The 20,019-nt window shown below is 47.9% G+C and overlaps 1 protein-coding gene across 7 annotated transcripts in view; it reads left to right on the top strand.

The window, feature by feature from the left end:
• The window catches only part of KIAA1257 (KIAA1257 ortholog), a 72,399-nt gene continuing 53,613 nt past the window's right edge, over nucleotides 1,234–20,019 (top strand). For 5 of the 7 annotated variants that reach the window (XM_013990113.2, XM_013990112.2, XM_013990106.2 and 2 more), the window contains exons 1-8: nucleotides 1,234–1,928; nucleotides 2,517–2,803; nucleotides 6,807–6,997; nucleotides 7,561–7,765; nucleotides 11,147–11,278; nucleotides 12,206–12,281; nucleotides 14,568–14,689; nucleotides 17,732–17,878. In XM_013990113.2, the coding sequence (XP_013845567.2) occupies nucleotides 2,542–2,803; nucleotides 6,807–6,997; nucleotides 7,561–7,765; nucleotides 11,147–11,278; nucleotides 12,206–12,281; nucleotides 14,568–14,689; nucleotides 17,732–17,878 (1,135 nt within the window). In that variant the 5' untranslated portion in view covers nucleotides 1,234–1,928; nucleotides 2,517–2,541. The remainder of the gene's footprint in view (nucleotides 1,929–2,516; nucleotides 2,804–6,806; nucleotides 6,998–7,560; nucleotides 7,766–11,146; nucleotides 11,279–12,205; nucleotides 12,282–14,567; nucleotides 14,690–17,731; nucleotides 17,879–20,019) is intronic. The other 2 variants (XM_021069402.1, XM_013990109.2) reach the window with 1 other exon arrangement.

The raw sequence follows: 20,019 nt of genomic DNA, 5'->3' as shown, positions 1-20,019 counted from the left end.
ACACACACACACCCACATATATATACAGAAGACTGGTTTTCATCTGCTAATCCCAAACTCCCAATCCTTCCTTTCTCTACTGCCTCCCCTTTGGCAAACACGAGTCTCTTCTCTATGTCTGTGAGTTTGTTTCTGTTTCATAGATATGTTCATTTGTGTCATATTTTAGATTCCACATATAAATGATATAATATGGTTTGTCTTTCTCTTTCTGACTTAGTATGATAATCTCTAGGTCTATCCATGTTGCTGCAAATGACGTTCTTTCTTTTTTATGGCTGAGTAATACCGCATTGTATATATGTACCACATCTTCTTTATCCAATCTTCTGTTGATGGACATTTAGGTTGCTTCTATGGTACGACCACTATGGAAAACAGTATGGAGATTCCTCAGAAAACTAAATATAGAACTACCATATGATCCAGCAATCCCTTTCCTGGGCATCTATCTGGATAAAACTTTCATTGAAAAAGATACATGAGCCCCTATGTTCATCGTAGCACTATTCACAATAGCTGAGACATGGAAACAACCTAAATGTCCATCAATAGACAGATAGTTTTGCTCTCCCGCTATGGATAGGTTCTTTCTCAGCCAGGGCCTGTTAAGTGTGTGTGTGTGTAGCCTCAGCTCCCCACCTCCATCCCCGCTTTTTTTTTTTTTTTTTTTTTTTTGTCTTTTGTCCTTTTAGTGCCCCACTCGCGGCATGAGGTTCCCAGACGAGGGTCTAATCAGAACTGCTGCTGGCCTACACCGGAGCCACAGCAGCGCCAGATCTGAGCCGCGTCTGGGACCTACACCACAGCTCAGGGCAACGCTGGATCCTTAACCCCCCGAGCAAGGCCAGGGATGGAACCCACAACCTCATGGTTCCTAGTTGGATTCGTTTCTGCTGCTCCACGACTGAACTCCAGCTCCCCTTTTTGATTAAACTACTGGAGATCGCCTCTGAACCAGCACCCCCCCCTCCACCCCGACTTCAGACTCTTCATGGCTTCCCTGACCTTGCCAGTTGTTTTCATCCCGCTGGCCCTTGGCTTATGCTGTTTCCTTTGTCTCAAATGCCCTCTCATGCTTTCACTGTCTGCCAAACCCCACAGTCTGGCTTTTGTCTCTTCCTCCATGAAGCCGGCCCCGACCCGCCCCTCTCTGGTCAGCTGCCTCTGTGATGTGTCTCTTCCCCCCACCCCTTCAGTGTTCTCTGCTCTTCTCGACAGGAGCTGGGAGCGGGGGAGGATCAGATAGGCTGGATTTCAATCCGGTGCTGCCACGCACTTGTGTAGCCTCAGATAAATGGCTTCATCCCTTTAAGCCTCAATTTCCTCCTCTCTGATTTTGGGGGCTCATGATAACAAAACAGAATTCTCGTGATATTTTAGGGGTATCAACGACAAAGGCAAAGTCTGTATGAGAGGACAGTGGGGTGGGAGGGGTGATCAGTGTTTGCAGAGCTTCCTTCTCCATCATCACAGAACGGGAAGTGGAGGTAGATGGAGTTTAGGTGGGGAGCCAGCAACGACTCTCCCCGGTTCTGAAGGTGAGGGTCAGGCAGATAATAGGTGCTCACATTCAGAACAGAGATTCCTTAAAGACTGTATGGATGAGTGAATGACTGAAGGCAACTGGTTCTGCATTTGGATACGCTTATCTTTGGGACCCTGTCAGTACGTCTGCCTGCCGGGGACCAGAGGCTGAGGAGGGAAGTCCCGCCTCCCGGAGCGGAGCCCCGCCCCCGGAGCTGTTGCAATGCCTAGCAACGGCCAAATACAGTTGCGCGGAGGGTCTCAAAGGCTTCCCTGCGAGAGCCTCCTCGCGTGGACAGACAGCGTCCTTGGAGCCTCTTCTCCTAGGCGGCTGTGTCAGTGGATTGACACTGAAGTCCAAGTCCACGCAGCTCCAGCGCATCCGCTCGCAGGTGCTGCAGGTAACCCCCGCAGCGCCCTGTCCCCGGCTCCATCTGAGCAGTCCCTTCTTAGCATCTTCTGGCATGCGGCCTCCAGGACCCAGCAAGTTCAAGTCCAGTCGTGTCTTGCTTAGGGGGTCCTCGGCCTTCTTGACCTGACCAGGTTCTTGTGCTGTCCCCAAATGGCAAGCTCACACTGCTTTGGCACAGCTAACCTGAGGCCCCCCAGCAGAAGCACAGGATCTCTCCTCAACCCCTCCCCCGTGGTTCCTGGGAAAAGGCACTCACCTGGAGCAGGCGCTCCAGAAATGCCGAGCGATTAACTCTGAGTCTTGAAAGGACCAGCACCTGGGGCCTGGAGGCTCGGCCTCTGAGTTGGAGAAACCAGCTTGGCTCATTGTCATGATTGCTGATGGCACCAGCACCGTTGCCTGTGGTTCTCCATTCTGACTCTGAGTGCCTACTGTGTGCCAGGCAGTGTCTGGGCCTGGGCTAGTCAGCCCAGAGCAGGACAGGCACGGGAGGAGGAGAAGCATAGTTCCCCTGCTAGAGTCAGGGGCTTACCCGCTGTGGGCAGCGGTGATGACAGAGTGCCTTTACTCCTCTCAGCCGGGAGTGCCAGCGCCTCTGCAGCATGTCCCTGCACGCCTGGGAATGGGAGGATGAGGACCAGGCCAGCATGGGGCCCATGTCGTCCATCAGTAGCTTTTACGGGTCTGAGAGCCAGTGTGAGGCGGAGGAGCACCTGGTGGTCAGGGCCTGGGCCCAGGAGTCGGACTCTAACCATCCGTGTAGCAGCGAGTCCTCAGACCGGCCTGCCAGCACATTCACCTCTGACATGCCCCACGTCGTCCCCTGCAAATTCATCATCTCTCTGGCCTTCCCAGTGACTGCTGGTAAGTGTCAGATTACCGCACAGCACCCCCTGTGCGGGGGGGGGGGGGGGTGGGGGGAAGGGGGCGGGGGGGGGCTGGGGGGCGGGGGGGGGCACTCATGGCCTGCTCCCTCCGAGACTCCCCTAAGTGGGGTGGCCGCTGCCAGGAGCAGAGGTCTGGAAAGGAACTGCCATTTTAGGGGGCCTCTGTGGGCGGGACAAGAAGTGGTTGTACTGGCTTCAGACTTAATTCTCTCAACCCCCCAAAAGCAGGTGATGTTATTTCAGCTTTTTGCAGATGAAGAAACAATGGTGAGGTTAAGGCATTTGTTGCCATAAGCTGATTGTGTGTCACCTAATTCCTTGTTTAAAGGCAGGTTCTCAGATGTACTCAATCAACATCTCTGAGTGTAATTCTTCACCGTATATAATTACCATTTTTTGTTGTTGTGGAGGTGAGAACATTTAAAATCTACTCTCAGCAACTTTTAAGTATACAGCACAGTATTGTTAACAAGTCACCACACCATATATGACATCCCCAGAATCTATTCATCATCTCACTGAATGTTTGAATCTTTTGACCTCCTTCCTTCTTCTTTCAATAAATAATGTTTAAATACAAAACAAAAACAAAATCTCGGATTGTAAAGGTGATCACTTGCTGTTGGAAGAAATGCTGTGTAACAAACCCAAACAAACTCTCCAACTCAGGGGCTTCAAACAGGAGTCCCTGTTCTAGATGAGTGGGTCTACTGGCCAGGCTGCACTCCCTGCAGTGGCTCTGCTCTGCTTGTGTGTCTCTCCTCCTCCTCCAGGCCTGTTGGGCAACCCTGACACACTCTTGTTATGAACAGGCACAGGCACACAGGAGGGCAAGCCGGGTCACCCCAGTACTCTGAAGGTCTTTGGGCACCTCCCACCTCTGAACATTTTATTGGGCAAAGCAAGTCACATGGTTGAACCCCAAAATTAAGGGCAGAGAAAAGTACTCCACTTTTTTTTTTCCTTTTTTTCTTTTTAGGGCCGCACCTGCGGCACATGGAGGTTCCCAGGCTAGGGGTCAAATTGGAGCTGCAGCCGCCAGTCTACACCACAGCCACAGTCACAGAATGCAGGATCTGAGCCGCGTCTGCGACCTACACCACAGCTCACGGCAATGCCAGATCGCCCACCCACTGAGTGAAGCCAAGGATCAAACGTGCACCCTCATGGTTCCTAGTCAGATTCTTTTCTGCTGTGCCACGATGGGAACCTCTTTTTTTCTTTTCTTTTGCCAAAGCACTCCATATATATATATATATATATATACATATATATATATATATAATTTTTTTTTTTTTTTTTTTTTGCTACTTGAACTGCCCCTGCCCATGGTGATTAATTTCAGCTTCACCTTGTAGTTCTGTTGACGGTTGTTTCAGATATTTTGGAGGCTGTTTTGTTAGGTGTATACCATAGAAATGACCTATCTTTGGGTGAATTGAACTTTTTGTCATTACATATGACCTCCTCTATCCATAATGAAGCCTTTTATTTGTTTTTTTCTCCCTCTTAACTTTTTGGATCATGTACCTTGCTCCCACCACTCTTTTTTGTGGGGCGGGGGCACACTCCTGGCATGTAGAAGTTCCCAGATCAGAAATTGAACCCATGCCACAGCAGGGACCCAAGCTGCTGCAGTGAGAGCTCTGAATCCTTAATCTGCTAGGACACCAGGGAGCTCCCACAGTGATGCTTTTTATCTTTGGTCTATTGATGTCAAGCAAAATAGCTTGGAAAGGGGGTTCCTGTCGTGGCTCAGCAGAAGCGAATCTGCCTAGTATCCATGAGGGCACGGTTTGATTCCTGGCCTTGATCAGTGGGTTAAGGATCTGGCATTGCCGTGAGCTCTGGTGAAGGTAGCAGACACAGCTCAGATCCAGTGTTGCTTTGGCTGTGGTGTAGGCCAGCGGCTACAGCTCTGATTCGACCCCTAGCCTGCGAACCTCCATGTGCTGTGGATGTGGCCCTAAAAAAAGACAACAACAAAAAAACAAAAGTCTGGAAAAAGACATTTGCACATCCCAGCCAAAGGAAAAGTGGTGCTGACCTGATCACCTTTAACCCTCACATCTCTTGCAGGGTCTTCTAGACTTGTTTTTCTTACTTTGGTGCTTTCTTCAAAGACATTTACAAAACAGTTATCTCTGCAGCTCAACCTATGAGACCTTGCCCAAGAGTATTTTTATGGCGCCAATACATTTTTTTTGTCCTTTTAGGGCCACACCTGAGGCATATGGAAGTTCCCAGGCTAGGGGTTGAATCAAAGCTGCAGCCTCTGGCCTATGCCACAGCCACAGCAACATGGGATCTGAGCCATGTCTGTGACCTACACCACAGCTCATGGCAACGCCAGATCCTTAACCCACTGATGGAGCATGCATCCTCATGGATACTAGTCTGGTTTATTACCAGTGAGCCATGATGGACGCTCCAGTGGAGTCAGTACTTTCGAAGGACCTATCTTTGACCGGATATAAAATTCTGGCTTCAATGTTTTTCCTCCAATACCTGATTATTTATAAGCTTACTTATGAATGTTTATATAGATTGTTTAAGAAAAAAGAGATCCTACACATTCTATTCTTTAATTTTCTTTTTAAAAATTGATGGCATGTTATAGATCTCTTAGAGGATATGAGCAGACTTGTTTTTACCTTGTTGTTGTTTGTTTTAAAATGTAGCATTCCAGGAGCTCCCGCTGTGGTGCGGTGGGATTGGCGGTGTCTTGGGAGCATTGGGATGCAGGTCAATCCCTGGCCTGCCACAGTGGGTTAAGGATCCAGTGTTCCTGCACCTGCAGCTTAGGTAGAGACTGCAGCTTAGATCTGATTCCTGGCCCAGGAACTCCATATGCCACAGATGCCACAGGGTGGCCAAAAATGAAAAAAAAAATACTATTCCATTATATGTGTCTAATTTATTCTACCCTGTATTGGTGGACATTTAGGTTGTTTCCAATGTTTTGGTTACAATTCTGTAGTAGACATCCCTGCAGTACATTTCTGGGCATGTGTGGGTACTTCTGTTGCCTAAATTTCAAGAAGTGGAATTGCTGGCTTTAAGATGTGCATTTATGATTTTTTTGGTGTAGATATTGTCAAATTGCTCGCCAAAGGACTGTAGCAATTTGCGGTCCCATGGACAAGAAGTGAGAGGGTCTAGCTTTGCTTGGGTTGAGTCAGAAGGCAGATCTGTGAGATGCTGCCGGCTTCCTGGTCAGTTGCACCTTTACGACAAAGTGTCCTGTCACCAAGGGCGGGCAGGAGAAGCTCATCCCAGACACTGCACAGAGCTCGGCCCCCTGAGGCACAGCATTCATATGATGGCCTTCTGGGTCATAAACACTTGACATTTTAAAACAACGCTTTAAGTATAGTCATAGTTATATAGCATGATGCTCGGAGGAAGCATTTATGGAGCTCCTGACGCATCTTCTCATGGTGTGTAAAATGTCTTTTTCCAGCCTGGAGGGTTTAGTTGAAGGTCAAGGGCAGGCCATGGAGGCTCTGGCCTCCTGTTCTTCCCCCACCTGCCCCACATCATGCAGCTTCCCTTGTGAGGTTCTACAAGGCTCTGCCTTTTGCCTGGGATGTCTGCCAGCGCTGCCCCTTGGATGCTCTGCCAAGGGCTCAGGGGGCTTCCTGCACCCTCATCCCAGCAGGCTTTATTCCTTGCCTCCTCTATTGTCCTTAGAACCTTGTTCAAGCAGCTGGTATTACACAGGTCACATTGTGTTGTGATGGGTTTTTAAAAACTTGTTTCTTACTGCTGAGACTAGAGGCAGCCAGGCAGAGCGCCCCAGGTGAGAAATTGAAGGAGACACTCATCTCAGAGTCACACGCTGGAATTTTGTGCACTGGCGCCCAGTCCAGGGTCCCACACCCCAGCCTCGGGCTCTTCTTGGCTCCAGGGGTTTGTGGAGACGGGTCTGCTTTTCCATGTGAGATTCAAACAAGACTCATTACATCTATGTCTTCCAGGTCACAAAGGGAAATATTCAAGTTTCATCGAGAAATATAGGAGACACACTAAAATGGACAAAGCTATCGCCAAGGTTCGCCATTACTGCCACATCGAGTACTTCCTCCTGCCGGGGGATGTAGAGCCCCAGAAGGTGGACATGGTGGTGTTTCCAGCCTCAGCCAAAGTGTTCCTGGATTCGGGGATAAAGGTATTGGGGAGGCCTTGCAGATACTCTAATGTTCACAAAGTATGTTTGCTTTCCCCTAGAACTTGCTGGAAATGCGGGATCCTGGGCACCGCCTTTCGAATGAGAATCTGCTCTGACTGACCTAATCAGAGCAATTGTAGGATTTTTCTCTGTAGATATTTTTACCTCATGATTTCTTTTGTGTCTCAAAAGTTTTGGCGGCTCTTGCTGTTTCTTAGTGTGTGTGCATGAGAATACGTGTGCGTGTGTGCGCACACATGTGTGTGTGTGTTTGCACACACCCATCTGCCCAAGTCCACAGGTTCTGGTTCAGGACTGGAAGTCCCTAGAAAGGGCACTCTTGGCAGGTGATTGCTTTTACTTTATTTTTTTGAGGAGCATGGAGGTGTGCGGACCCATGGCACCCATGTCCTGACTCCCCATGTGAGCTGGATGCCGGGAGAGAGTGGGACACACAAGTCACACGAGTGGAGGGCAGGGCCCGCCTTGACGCCACAGTTAGATCTGGGGCCACAGAGCCTCCTTGCTTTGCCTCCTTAAACTCTCTTGCTGTTCTTTCACAGACCGTGAGGCCGTGGCAAGAAGGGGACAAGGTCTGGGTGTCGTGGACCCAAACTTTTAACATCAACATGACAAAGGAATTACTAAAGACAATAAATTTTCACAAAATAACCTTGAGGCTCTGGGACACCAAGGACAAGGTTTCGAAAAAAGTCAGGTATTATCGATTAAAGCCTTCCGTGTTTTCGGAAGATACAGGATCTTTTGGTAAGTCCAGGATCTTGTGTTTTATTTGAAATGTTTCTGGAGGCTTGTGGCGTCTCAGCAGTAACAGGAGAAAAGCCATCACCCCCTGTTTGGTGCCTCTGTGCACCTGGTTTCCGGGCCCATGCTGGTTTCTATGGCACTGCAGTGCCCTCCCAGGATGTGCTCAGCTTTGGGGAGGGCGCCCTGAGCCTGCGTGACCTGTCTCCTGGAACAAATCCTGTGTTTTAGAAGATATCGGGAAATGAAAGAGAACACTCAAAAGTTCCACAGCCCTGGGACAGCCATGTTTCCATTAGGGCTCCCAGACTTCCAGAAAGTCTCCTTTTGAGCCCCCCTTGGAAGAGAGAAAGGCCCACGTTGGAGTCACGCAGCTGACCGTCTCCAGCCGGAGCTGGCAGTGACCTTGGGCCTCTGCTTCCTCGGGTCGATGCTGTGGAGGCAGGGCAGTGGGCATGCGCCCCACCCCCAAGAGATGAGGAGGGTCTCATTGTCCTTGGAGAAACATAAAACTCTCAAAAACTCTGCCAGTTTAATTGTGCTGCGGTGCTGTTCTAAGATGCCTCCCAGTTCCAGGAGACGTTAGAAGGTACAGTGGGCACGCACCTGACCACAGGCAGAACAAGGTGCTGTTGGGGCTGCTGGCCTTAGCCTCTAGGCAGGTACAATCATCCCACTTTCCGTGAACAGGGTGAGCCTGACCTGCTCGAAGCGAGAGGCGGTGCCAGAATCAGAACCCAGTTTTTTGGGGACTAGAAAAATCTGCTTTTTCCGGCCTCAAGGAGCTTTCCTGACCTAGGGGCTTAGGGATTCTGATGTTTAATCTTCCATTGACATCCGGCTTCTTACCTTAGGCACTGCCAGTGTCTTGGGTGGGATCACTGCTTGGTGGGAGGGCACTCCTGGGCACAGTAGGACTTTTAGCAGCATCCCGGACCTCAACCCACTGGACTCCAGGACTAGTCTCCATGTCATGAGAGCTAAAAATTTCTTCAGACATTGTCCCCAGGTGCAGAATCGCCCCAGCTGAAAATCACTGATTTGCCTTTAAACTGCTGGTCCTGGGTGAAGAAGTGACTTCAGTATCACTTCCTCATTTTGACCAAAGGAAGGACCCATGTCCTCAGGGTGTGGGCTCTACACCTCTGCATTATATGCAGTTGGATGGCCAGCCTAAATGCACATTCCAGGGCCTGCCCCAGAGCTGCTCAGCCCTAATTTCTGATAAACATCTGCCTGGCAATCGCCTCACACTGGAGCAGGAATGTGGGGTGGGTGTATCAGGAAGGCTTCCTGGAGAAGGGGGCTTGGGAGCCATGTTTGGAAGGGAAAGTGAAATCAGTTGGCCAGGAAAGGGAGGATGACAGGGGTCCCAGGCCCTGCAGGGAGAGTCTGAGGCCTTTTGCTGTGAGCATCCTGGAACCCACAGCCCCTGCTCCTCCCCAAAATCTGTCCCATATCTGGCATCACTGCATCTTAGGTTAAATCATTTTTCCTATTAAAAAATCAGTTCATGTTCACTTTGCAAAAACAACTGAGAGGTAGAGTAGCCAAAGGGAGAAAAAATTAAAACCACAAGATGCCTGGGCAGAAACAGTCACTAACATTTCCCTGTGCATTTCACACTGGGAACTAAATTTTAACAAAGACACATCTAGTGTACATGCTGTATGAAGTCCCACCTTTTCCCTCTTGAGAAGATATCTTCTTGGAACTCTTGTTTCCTGGGAGGGTGGAAACACCTCCAGAGGTGATTTACTGTTTCACAGGAGAGGACGTTTGTCTGGCTGCCCCTTAGGATGTAGCAAAGGAGAACTTGCCAGCTTTCAGCCTGCTTGTCATCCCAAAACAAGCTAGCATTTTCTTCTTCTTCTTTTTTTCTTTTGCCTTTTTTGCTTTTTAGGGCTGCATTTGCAAGTTCCCAGGCTAGGGGTCAAATTGGAGCTGCAGCTGCTGGCCTACACCACAGCCACAGCAACACCAGATCCTTAACCCACTGAGCGAGGCCAGGGATCAAACTCACATTTGTTAACCCCTAAGCCACAACAGGAACTCCAAGAATTTTCTATTAACCCTGCTCAGCCCCTTGGTTTCTTAGTGTCAGTGCCCCCCTGCCCTGCCCCACCTCGGTCAAGGTTGACTCCCGTTTGCCATCATCTTTTGGCCACCCCCCCACCACCCCTCACAAATCCATGCCTGTTTGGTGTCACTGGGAGGTGCATTGCTCTCTGGAGCTCTCCTCCCCTCTGCACCCAGCATTTTCCTGTCTCCTCCCTCCTGCTCTGTTCCCTCACTTTTCTGTATCACCTTCTGACTCTGGCGCTTCATTGTTCTGCAGCTTTTCCTGGCTGCCCAGTGCCTTAGGAAACGAAATCTGACATCTTCGTCCAGCCCCAAAGGCCTCGCACAGCTTAGTCCCCAAGCGCCCTTTCTCATTGCCTTCACACCTGGTCCAGCCCCAGTCCCTGAAGACACTGGGCTTTTCTTCATTGTAGGGCCTGCCTTCAGGCATCAGGGGCTCTTAGCCTAATCTCTTGCTCTAGAATTTTTATCCATCCTTCAACCCTGACTCCAGTCTCACCTTTCTTCCCCACTGTTTTTTCAGCATCTGCTATCTCTGTTTTGTTCATGCCCTCCCTCTACTTGTTCATCCTTGCACACATGTTGGGTGCTGTTCTGTGCTTGCAAAGGCAATATTGATAGGTGTGAAGGACATAGAGGGGCGTCCTCCTCGCTGGGGACAGGGAGCTCTGGTCATGGTCACTACTTTAGTAAAGGTTCGGCTCTCTGACCACAGGAGAGTGACCTAAGCGTCTGTGAAAGGGAGGTGGTGAGGTCTTCCTTGAAGTGTGAACATGAATGGAACAACAGAGATAAAACCCTTAATGTTTTTTTTTTTTTTTTTTTTTTTTTTGTCTTTTTGCCTTTTCTAGGACCAAACCCTCGCATGTGGAGGCTAATCGGAGGCTAGGGGTCTAATCGGAGCTAGGGGTCTAATCGGAGCTGTAGCTGCTGGCCTTCACCACAGCCACAGCAATGCAGGATCTGAGCTGTGTCTGCAACCTACACCACAGCTCACGGCAACATCGGATCCTTAATCCACTGAGCAAGGCCAGGGATCAAACCCAAAACCTCATGGTTCCTAGTTGGATTCGTTAACCGCTGAGCCACGACAGGAACTCCCAAACCCTTAATGGTCTTATTTGGGACAATTCGCTGCCATTCGAAATTTGAGTACCAGGTGGTTTGAGGCAGTGACTCTAGGAGGGCAGGGCATCACCTATTGCCACCTCCTGCACCTCGAGTGTGATTGTTACATAGTGGGTGTTCAGTGTGGATTTCCAATTGATGGAGTCAGTGACGCTTTCTTCTCCTGCATTCTAGAGGAAGTGAAACATTTGGTCTTAAGTCAGAGAAGACTGTCAGAACAGAGCATTCACATCAAAGAGGAGCTGCACCAGGAGCACACCCCAGGGAAACCAGAAAAGGCAATAAAAAGCTTGAAGACTTTGCAGGGTGAGTGGAGCTGGCCTTGGTGGACTAGCTGAGTGCAGGACCACAGCAGGGAAAGCAGCTACTTGGTGCTGCTGGTGTGGCGACCGTGCCCCGGCGTCCATCCCTGTGTGTGCAGCAGCGGCTGCTGGGGCTCCTCACCTCCCAGCTGGCTGGGCTCTTCCTGTGCAACTGGCTTTCCTTGTTGATTCTTTTTCTGTCATTTCTGTGACTTACAAAGAAAATTTTCCAACTGTAGAAGTATATATATACATGCAGTACATATACATATATTTTTTTCTATAATTTTCAGTGCACATAGAAACATATAAAACCAACAGATAAAATAAGCTACAATTGCATCACAAAGACTGTTATATTTTGGTTATCGTATTATGGCATGTTTCTTTGTTTTTGTGCTAAGGTTTTTTTTTTGCCTAGCTGAGGCTATCCTGGATACATAATTTTGTATCCTGAGACGACCACGTTATCACACGCACTGTCCTATTTCCTTAACACATTTCTGTAAAAGTCATTCGCGGTGACTACATAATATTTCATCTCTTGGTGGTACCCTAAGTTGCTAACTATCCCCTGTCGTGGGAACTTACATACCTTGAGAGTATAGTTTTCAGTATATTCCCTGAGATAAACAGTGCTTAAGTCGATAAGCGAACGGATAACTTTCTTCTCTTTTTCTTCTGTGGGGTATTATATAAGGACCCGTGGGCTTCTCTTGCCTCCATTTGTGCAAAAAAATCCTATTTAGTCTGTACATTTATTCATTTACTCATCTCTTATTAGGCAGCCTTTTCACTGGCTGCCTACTGCACACCGGGCGGGCTGCCTAGAGGCTGGCGCCGCGTGCAGGTCAGGGCCCTGGCTGCAAAGTGAGTTAGATGGAGCAAGAGGTTTGGAGACATTGGCTTAATGTTATCAGTTCTCACCCAGCAGAAACAGAAATGCTTCCCAGGAGCACCGAGGACTATGAGAAGTTACTCAGGACGGAAGATCTGGCCACAGGGTGGTAAGGATGGCCCCACATGATTTTAGGGGGTGGGAGTGGAGCCCCCCTCGTTCTAGCCCACAGACTGCCACCAAGGGTCGTGTCCATTTTCGGGAACTTTGGTTGTTGGAGTTCATGCATCCAGGTGAGACTAACGGGATGGGGAAAGAGATGCTGTGTCTGTGAGCACGCATTATGCGCCAGGCCCTATGCTCTCTCAGGCATGAGTGCATCTCATTTAACCCTCAGAACAACTGTTCTGTGGGTGGTGTCACTGTCTTGGCTAAGTGATTGGAACCAAGACATAAGAACAGAATTCCTGGGAAACTTGGGAACACTGGTGAAGCCTGGGTCTCAACTCACACCTTCAGACGACTGAGTCCACAGTGTTCTTCTGGAAGTCATTGTCCTGTGCTCCTGTAGTCCTGCATGGGTGCCATGGGACTAGGGGAGGATGGAGGCCAGGATGGCAGCTTGGGAGAAAGGAAGAACCAAAAGAACATGTCATTGTATTTTATTTATTTTAATTTAATTTTTTTTTTTTTTGTCTTTTTAGGGCTGTACCTGTGGCATATGGACATTCCCAGGCTAGGGGTAGAACTGGAGCTGCAGCTGCTGGCCTATACCACAGCCACAGCAATGCAAGCCACATCTTTGACCTACAGCACAGCCCACGGCAACACCAGATCCTTAACCCAATGAGCGAGGCCAGGGATCAAAGCAGTGTCCTCATGGATACTAATTGGGTTCGTTACTGCTGAGCCATGACAGGAACTCTAAGAACAAGTCTCTTTTTTTGGTTTTTAGGGACACCCTTGTGGCATATGGAGGGTCCCAGGCTAGGGGTCCAGTCGGAGCTACAGCTGCCAGCCTACACTGCAGCCACAGCAATGCCAGATCTGAACCGAGTCTGCAGCCTACACCACAGCTCATGGCAACACTGGATTCTTAATCCACTGAGCAAGGCCAGGGGTCGAACCCACAACCTCATGGTTTCTAGTTGGATTCGTTTCTGCTGAGCCACGATGGGAGCTCCAGAGCATGTCATTTTAAAGTGTTTATTGAAAAAAATTTTTTTGCATTGAATTTATAGATTAATTTGGAAAGAACTGACCTTTTAAAATTGAGAAGTTTTCCTATACATGATCATGGTTTACTTTTTCACCTAATTCAGGCCCTCCTTTATGACTTTTAATGGGGATAATTTTTTTTTCTCCCTATAGATGTATATAATTCCTGTAAATGAATTCCTGGATAATTTTAGAGTTTCAGTTGCTCTTATTAATATATTATTTTCCCATCATAATTGATAGTGCAAGTTTGTCTGCAGACCAGAAGCCTCAGCATTACTGGGAGCTTGTTAGAAATGGGAGTCTAGTGGGAGGGATCGGGAGCTTGGGCTTATCAGACACAACTTAGAAAAGATTTACAAGGAGATCCTGCTGAGTAGCATTGAGAACTTTGTCTAGATACTCATGTTGCAACAGAACAAAGGGTGGGGAAAAATGTAATTGTAATGTATACATGTAAAGATAACTTGATCCCCTTGCCGTACAGTGGGAAAAAATAAAATGGGAGTCTTAGGGCCCCCCACAGGCCCACTGAACTGCAAGCTTCATTTTATTGAGTAACGTTCCTGGATGATTCATATGCACATCAACATTTCCTAAGCACTGGTTGAAAGGAATACAATGTCACGTATTTTTTAAATTTTTAAAATATTTAAAAAATTTTTATTAAAATAGGAATTCCTATCATGTCTCAATGGAAATGAATCTGACTAGTATCCATGAAGATGTAGGCTGGATCCCTGGCCTTGCTCAGTGGGTTAAGGATCCGGTGTTGCCGTGAGCTGTGGTGCAGGTCGCAGATGCGGTTTGAATCTGGCATTGCTGTGGCTGTGGTATAGGCTGGCAGCTGCAGCTCTGATTCAACCCCTAGCCCGGAATTCCAAATGTCATGGATGCAGCCCTAAAAATTTTAAAAAATTATTAAAATATCATTGATTTACAAGCAATATATTTTTAAAAATCTGCTTACAATTCAGTCCAGTAAATCGATTCTTGTTTTCTTTTAAGACTGCTTCTGTGGCATATGGAAGCTCCCAGGCTCGGGGCTTAATGGGAGCTGTAGCTACCAGCCTACACCGGATCCTCAACCTACTGAGCGAAGCCAGGGGTCAAACCTGCATCCTCATGGAGACTAGTTGGGTTCTTAACCTGATGAGCCACAATGGGAACTCTAGATTATTAGATGTGCTCCCTGACTTTTCTCACCTTTGTTTTTCTCTTTGTGGATTTTTTTTAGGTGGGGTGCTTCAAAACCAGTGATGTCTTCGGGAGGGGCAACCATGTCGGAGATGAGGCAGTTAATTGAGAGGCCATCACATAGCAGCGTAACAAACTTGTTAGAAAAGCAAAAATTTCAAAGTAAGTTATAGTGGGATTTTTGAAATTTTATAGTATAACCATATCTGGAAAAGAATTATGAAATATTTCAAATTCAGAATACTTCAATAAGATTCAAACGTTACTCAGAAGTAAAAAGTACTATGTGCTGTTTAGACTTACCCATTCTGACTCACCTCTTCTTGTCCATCCATCCATCCACCTGTCTCTTCCTTCCTCACTCCACCAGGGTTTCTGTGTTCCTGGTCCATGGTGTGGTATGCACGGGGAACATGAAAATCCCTAGTATTGACCAGAGACTTCTAAATAAATAATGACAGCTCTGTGTGATAGGTGCTGTGCAGGAGGGTGTGTGTGTGTGATAGGAGCTGGGGGGTGGGTGTGTGGGTTGTGGCGGGTGTGGACATTCTCTGGAGGATAAGAAGCCATCTGCCTCTCCCAGTGGAACGAGGGAACAGCCTCCCAGGGGCAGCAGCAGTTCATGGGAAGTGTGTGTGTTGGTGTCAGGCTGCCCCCAGGCAGGGTCCTTAGGTCACTGAATCCGCCTCCATACCCCTGGCCTCCAAATCCTTGCCAGGTTGTCAGCAAGTGGTTGAGCTTCCAGCATGAGGTGGAAAGTTCCAGATCCTGGATGTTTGCTGCCCATTTCCTGTTTTTTGGCTGTAACTGCCACAGTCAATCCACTTTTCTTGGTTCTAGTTCAACTTGAAGCTTCTGGAGTCGGATTCTCCCTGAGGGTGGGAGACACGGGATCAAGTCGGTCTTGTTTTTAAAACCCTGAAGACCAGTCCACATGCTCATGTCTGAACACCTCTCAATGCCTCCTACATTTTCTCTTCTCTAGATTAATCAGCCTCATTGTTTTTTAATTCCTTTAGCATTTTTATTTTTTTGTCTTTTTAGAGCTGCAGGTGCGGCATATGGAGGTTCCCAGGCTAGGAGTCCAATCGGAGCTGTAGCCACAGGCTTACGCCACAGCCACAGCAACAGGGGATCTGAGCCATGTCTGTGACCTACACCACAGCTCACAGCAATTCTGGATCCTTAACCCACTGAGCGAGGCCAGGGTTCAGACCCACATCCTCATGGATAATAGTCGGATTTGTTTCTGCTGTGCCACATTGGGAACTCCCTCCTTTAAGTTTTTTAAGGAGGTTTTCAAAGAATTATTTTTATTTTGAAATAGAGATATTAAAGTCCACAGAAAAACATAACAGCAGTGGTAACATAACATAAACATAACAATTTAGGTGTTAGTATTTTGTCATATTTCCTTTATTTCTTTCTCGTTCCTATTTTCTTTCTTTTTAAAGAAAAAGAGGTTACAGATACAGTGTACGAGCCCTTTGCATTCTATGCTTTTCTAAAAATTATTTTTGATTTTTTAATGTTTATTTTTTGGCGCACCCGTGGCTCTCTTCTCAGACCAGAGATTGAACCTGTGCCACAGCAGTGACAACACCGGATCCTTAACCACGGGCCATCAGGGAACCCCTGCATCCTGTACTTTTAAGAAGCACCTTAAAGTGATCCTCACTTAGAAATTGGTGTGATTCCCCCGCTCCACCCTCCGTCTTTCTCATGGATTCACACAATGTTGTACTGATCTGTGTGTTTGTGCGTTTCAGAAATGACTTCACATGTGCATGTCTTCTACAATTTGCTCTTTCACTCAGCTTGATTTCTGAGACTTATTTTGTGTCAGTACTGTTAAGTCCAGCCCCTTCTTCTACCTTCTGTGAAGCGCCCTATTGGGTGGGTGTACCCCTGCAGGCCTCACTGAAGGACATTTGAATTGTCACCAGTTTCCTGCTGCCACTAGCATGGGGTCTCCAGTGCACATGAGGAAGGGTCTAGGGCATGTGCCCAGTGGGATCATGGGCATAGGAAACTTTTCTTGCCCACTTGAGAGATGCTGCCAGCTTAGGGTCCAGGTTGTACCTGTCTGCACTCCTGATAGCAGCCCTCAGAGCCCCCACTTTCCCACCACACACCCTTGCTTGGCATGGGGGAGAGCATTCTAGTTTGCTTATTTGAGTAACACTTGTGTCATTTGCCTGTTCCAACTTCTTGGCTTATGTTTTTCTGTTGAGGTTAGCTTTTTTCTTGTTGATCCCAAAGCTTTATTTTTCTTAGGTCTTTTGAATAATGAGGGTCGTGTGTGTCCTGCACACACATCACAGGCTGAGAGCTTGCCTTACCCTGTCTTTTCATGGGGGCTGTCATGTTTTGCACACGAGTCACTCAATTCTCCTTTCCGGTTTGTATTTTAGGTAACACTTAAGAAACCTTTCTTCATCCAGACAGCAGTCTAATCGCCTGAATATTCTTCTAATGATTTGAAGTTTTTGTTTTCCACCTTTAGTCTGCCACTCATTTTGCACTTGGCATGAGCTGCTCAACAATTTCATTTGACTCCAGGTGGATAATCAATGTAATTGACAAGCCTGTCCTTTCATATGCACTTTAAATGCCACCTCTGGCATCTGTCAAGGCTCCCTATGTGTGTGGATGTATCCCTGGGTTTGCCCAGAAGGTCTGTTGCATTGGTCTTTCTATCACGGTTTTAATTACCCAGGGTTATGTGTCATATCATCTCCTTTTTCTCCTTGATCTGAGTTATGCCCCTCTGCTCACTGACTCTTCTCAGCACTCTTGGAGGTGGGTGCTCTTGTCCCACTAGACAGGTGGGGGAAGGTGCTTTGCTTAGGAGCGATAGCCCTGGTTCTGGCACTTGGGTGGTTCAGCTCCTGAGCCCACACCCAGCCTGCTCTACGGAGCCAACGTGGAGGACAGCTTGGCTACTTGTGGTACTGGTGTCGCGGCATGTTTGTTCTGGAGATCAGAATGATCTCTTAATGTTGCCCTGTGTGCAACTGATGACTGGTCTGTGGTGTGCACTTGGATGCCTCCTCTGGTTGCTGGAAGGGCCGGAGGCACAAAGAGCAGACTCTGCCTCCAAGGAGCTCCGGGCACCTTCCCACGTCCCTGCAGCATGAGGCGCGCCTGGCAGCTGGGATCTGAGCTCCCCTTAAGGCTTACTCCCTTCCTTTGATTTCATAGTTAAACAGAAAGAATCAAATGGGCAGAGGAAAAGCCGGAGGAGAAGGAAGAAGTCTCGACTGGAGGAGGAGACGGACTCCAGCCTGGCAGGCCTGGGGAGGCAGAGCCCCATCTCCATCCAGCTGGCCATGATGCCGCTCCTTGCAGGTAGCACACCTGTTCCCCACAATGGCCTGGCCACATGTGGCCAGAAGGTCCATAAACAGGACACTCCCAGTGAGGCAGCTCCTTTCCCACGCCACCTCGTTTTATGCTCTCAGGCTCCTCCGCAAAGTGGGGGGAATGTCTCCATTATACTGTGGGGGGAAGGGAGGCACAGAGAGGTCAATTGCTTTGTTCAAGATCACATAGAAAGTAAGTGAAATCAGGGTTGAACCCAGGCCTGATTCCAGAGTCCAAGGAAACCTGTGGATAAGAAATGTCACAGTTTTGTTGCTAAATAAAATGGTGCTTTGTATAAAAATGCATTCCTGCAGATTTTCACAAAGACATCTAGTAAAGGAAATGAGGAAAGGGAGACAGTGTTTATGTCCCATCATTTACTTCTCACAACAAACTCTGATCCCCACAATGGTGGTGGTGGTGGTGGTATCGGGGGGGTTCAGTTTTTTTCAGTGAGGAATCAAAATTCAGAGAAGTCAAGCAACTTACCTGTGGGCACATAGCTCAGTGGCAGAACAAGGACTTGATTCTTTTGCTTTGCAAGATCTGTCACGATTTATGAACTAGGTTCGATAAATAATAATAGTTTAGATAGTGAAGGCTCAGAATGTATTTTGGGTAAAATTATGTGACTTAGTTTTAAAAAAAGTAATATGGGGGAACCCTTTTTCATTTTAGAGAAAATAACTTCAGACCACTTTCACTATGCAGAAACTTAGGCAGAGGCAGAGGGCAAAACCCTGTAGGGTTGGCGCCCAGTTCCTCAGGTGCCTGGAAAATTGTAGTTCTTGCTTGAGTTGTTGTTGATACATTTTGAGGAAATTCTATTATCTTTTTTAGGTTGCAGTTTTAAATGGATTTTTGAAAATTATTTCCACCCAAAGTGAGTTTTCAGACTGTTACCCACTCAAGCTCTGTCTCCCATGGCACAGCTGTGTGTTAACCCTTTGGACATGAGTTCCCCTCTTATTGGCCAAGAGACTTTGCAGGATCACTTAACATCCCTGGGCCTATCGAGTTGAAGTCCAGCAGCAGTGGCTCCCACCCAGAGGACTTTGGTGCTGTGTGATGCATTTTTGGTTGTCACAGTGAGAATGGGATGCTGCTGAATGTCTCCCAGTGCATAGGATGGTCCCCACAACAGAGAATTATCTGTCCCCAAATGTTGGTACTACTGAAACTTGAGACCCTACCCTGGATTGTGGCTGACACCACCCAGCATTTCTGAGTGATGATCTGAGTTGATGTTTGCCCTGGAGAGTCCTTCTAAACTGGGCAGTCTAGGGAGTTCCTATTGTGGCTCAGTGGAAATGAATCTGACTAATATCCATGAGGATGTAGGTTCCATCCCTGGCCTCACTCAGTGGGTTGGGGATCCGCGTTGCTATGAACTGCAGCGTAGGTCACAGATATGGCTAGGATCCCACGTTGCTGTGGCTGTGGCATAGGCCAGCAGCTATAGCTCCGATTTGACCCCTAGCCTGGGAACTTCCATATGCTGTGGTGCAGTCCTAAAAACAAAAAATAAAAATATACAAAATAAATAAACCGGGCAATCTGGAGTTCCCACTGTGGTACAGTGGGATTGGCAGCGTCTGTGGAGCACTGGGATGCAGGTTCACTCCCTGGCCTGGCACAGCAGGTTAAGGATCTGGGGTTGCTCAGATTTGATCCCTAATCCAGGAACTCCATATGCTACAGGGCCAAAAAAGGAAAAGAAAAAAAGAAACGAAAAAAGCACTCTTACAGCTGCCTATGTGCCCTGCGGCCACATCACGACCCTTTTCTGTAGTTGCATTGTTATAAAACTGTCATGGCAGAAGGGGTGCTGTGCTGGATTTGGCTCAAATGTACCACTTACCTTCTACATCAATACCCATGCAAATACCTCTGCTTTTCTCCCTGGACCACAACAGTGAAAATGACACCCCTGGCCACCAAGCATAGACCCTGTGTTACCCGTTCCTGAGTGTGTTCTGTTCTAGGGTAAGTGCCCTGAGCAGCGCCCTGGCAGAGCTTTCTGCAGTGAAGGTCTCGATTCCTGTCTCCTCATAGCCATGTGTGGCCGGCTACTGAGCATGTGAAATGGGACTGTGTGATGGAGGAAATGCATTTTATTTTATTTA

Source organism: Sus scrofa, chromosome 13, assembly GCF_000003025.6.
Source record: "Sus scrofa isolate TJ Tabasco breed Duroc chromosome 13, Sscrofa11.1, whole genome shotgun sequence".
NCBI lineage: Eukaryota > Metazoa > Chordata > Mammalia > Artiodactyla > Suidae > Sus > Sus scrofa.
The sequence above is the reverse complement of the archived record's forward strand: the minus strand, read 5'-3'. Positions and strand labels throughout refer to the sequence as shown.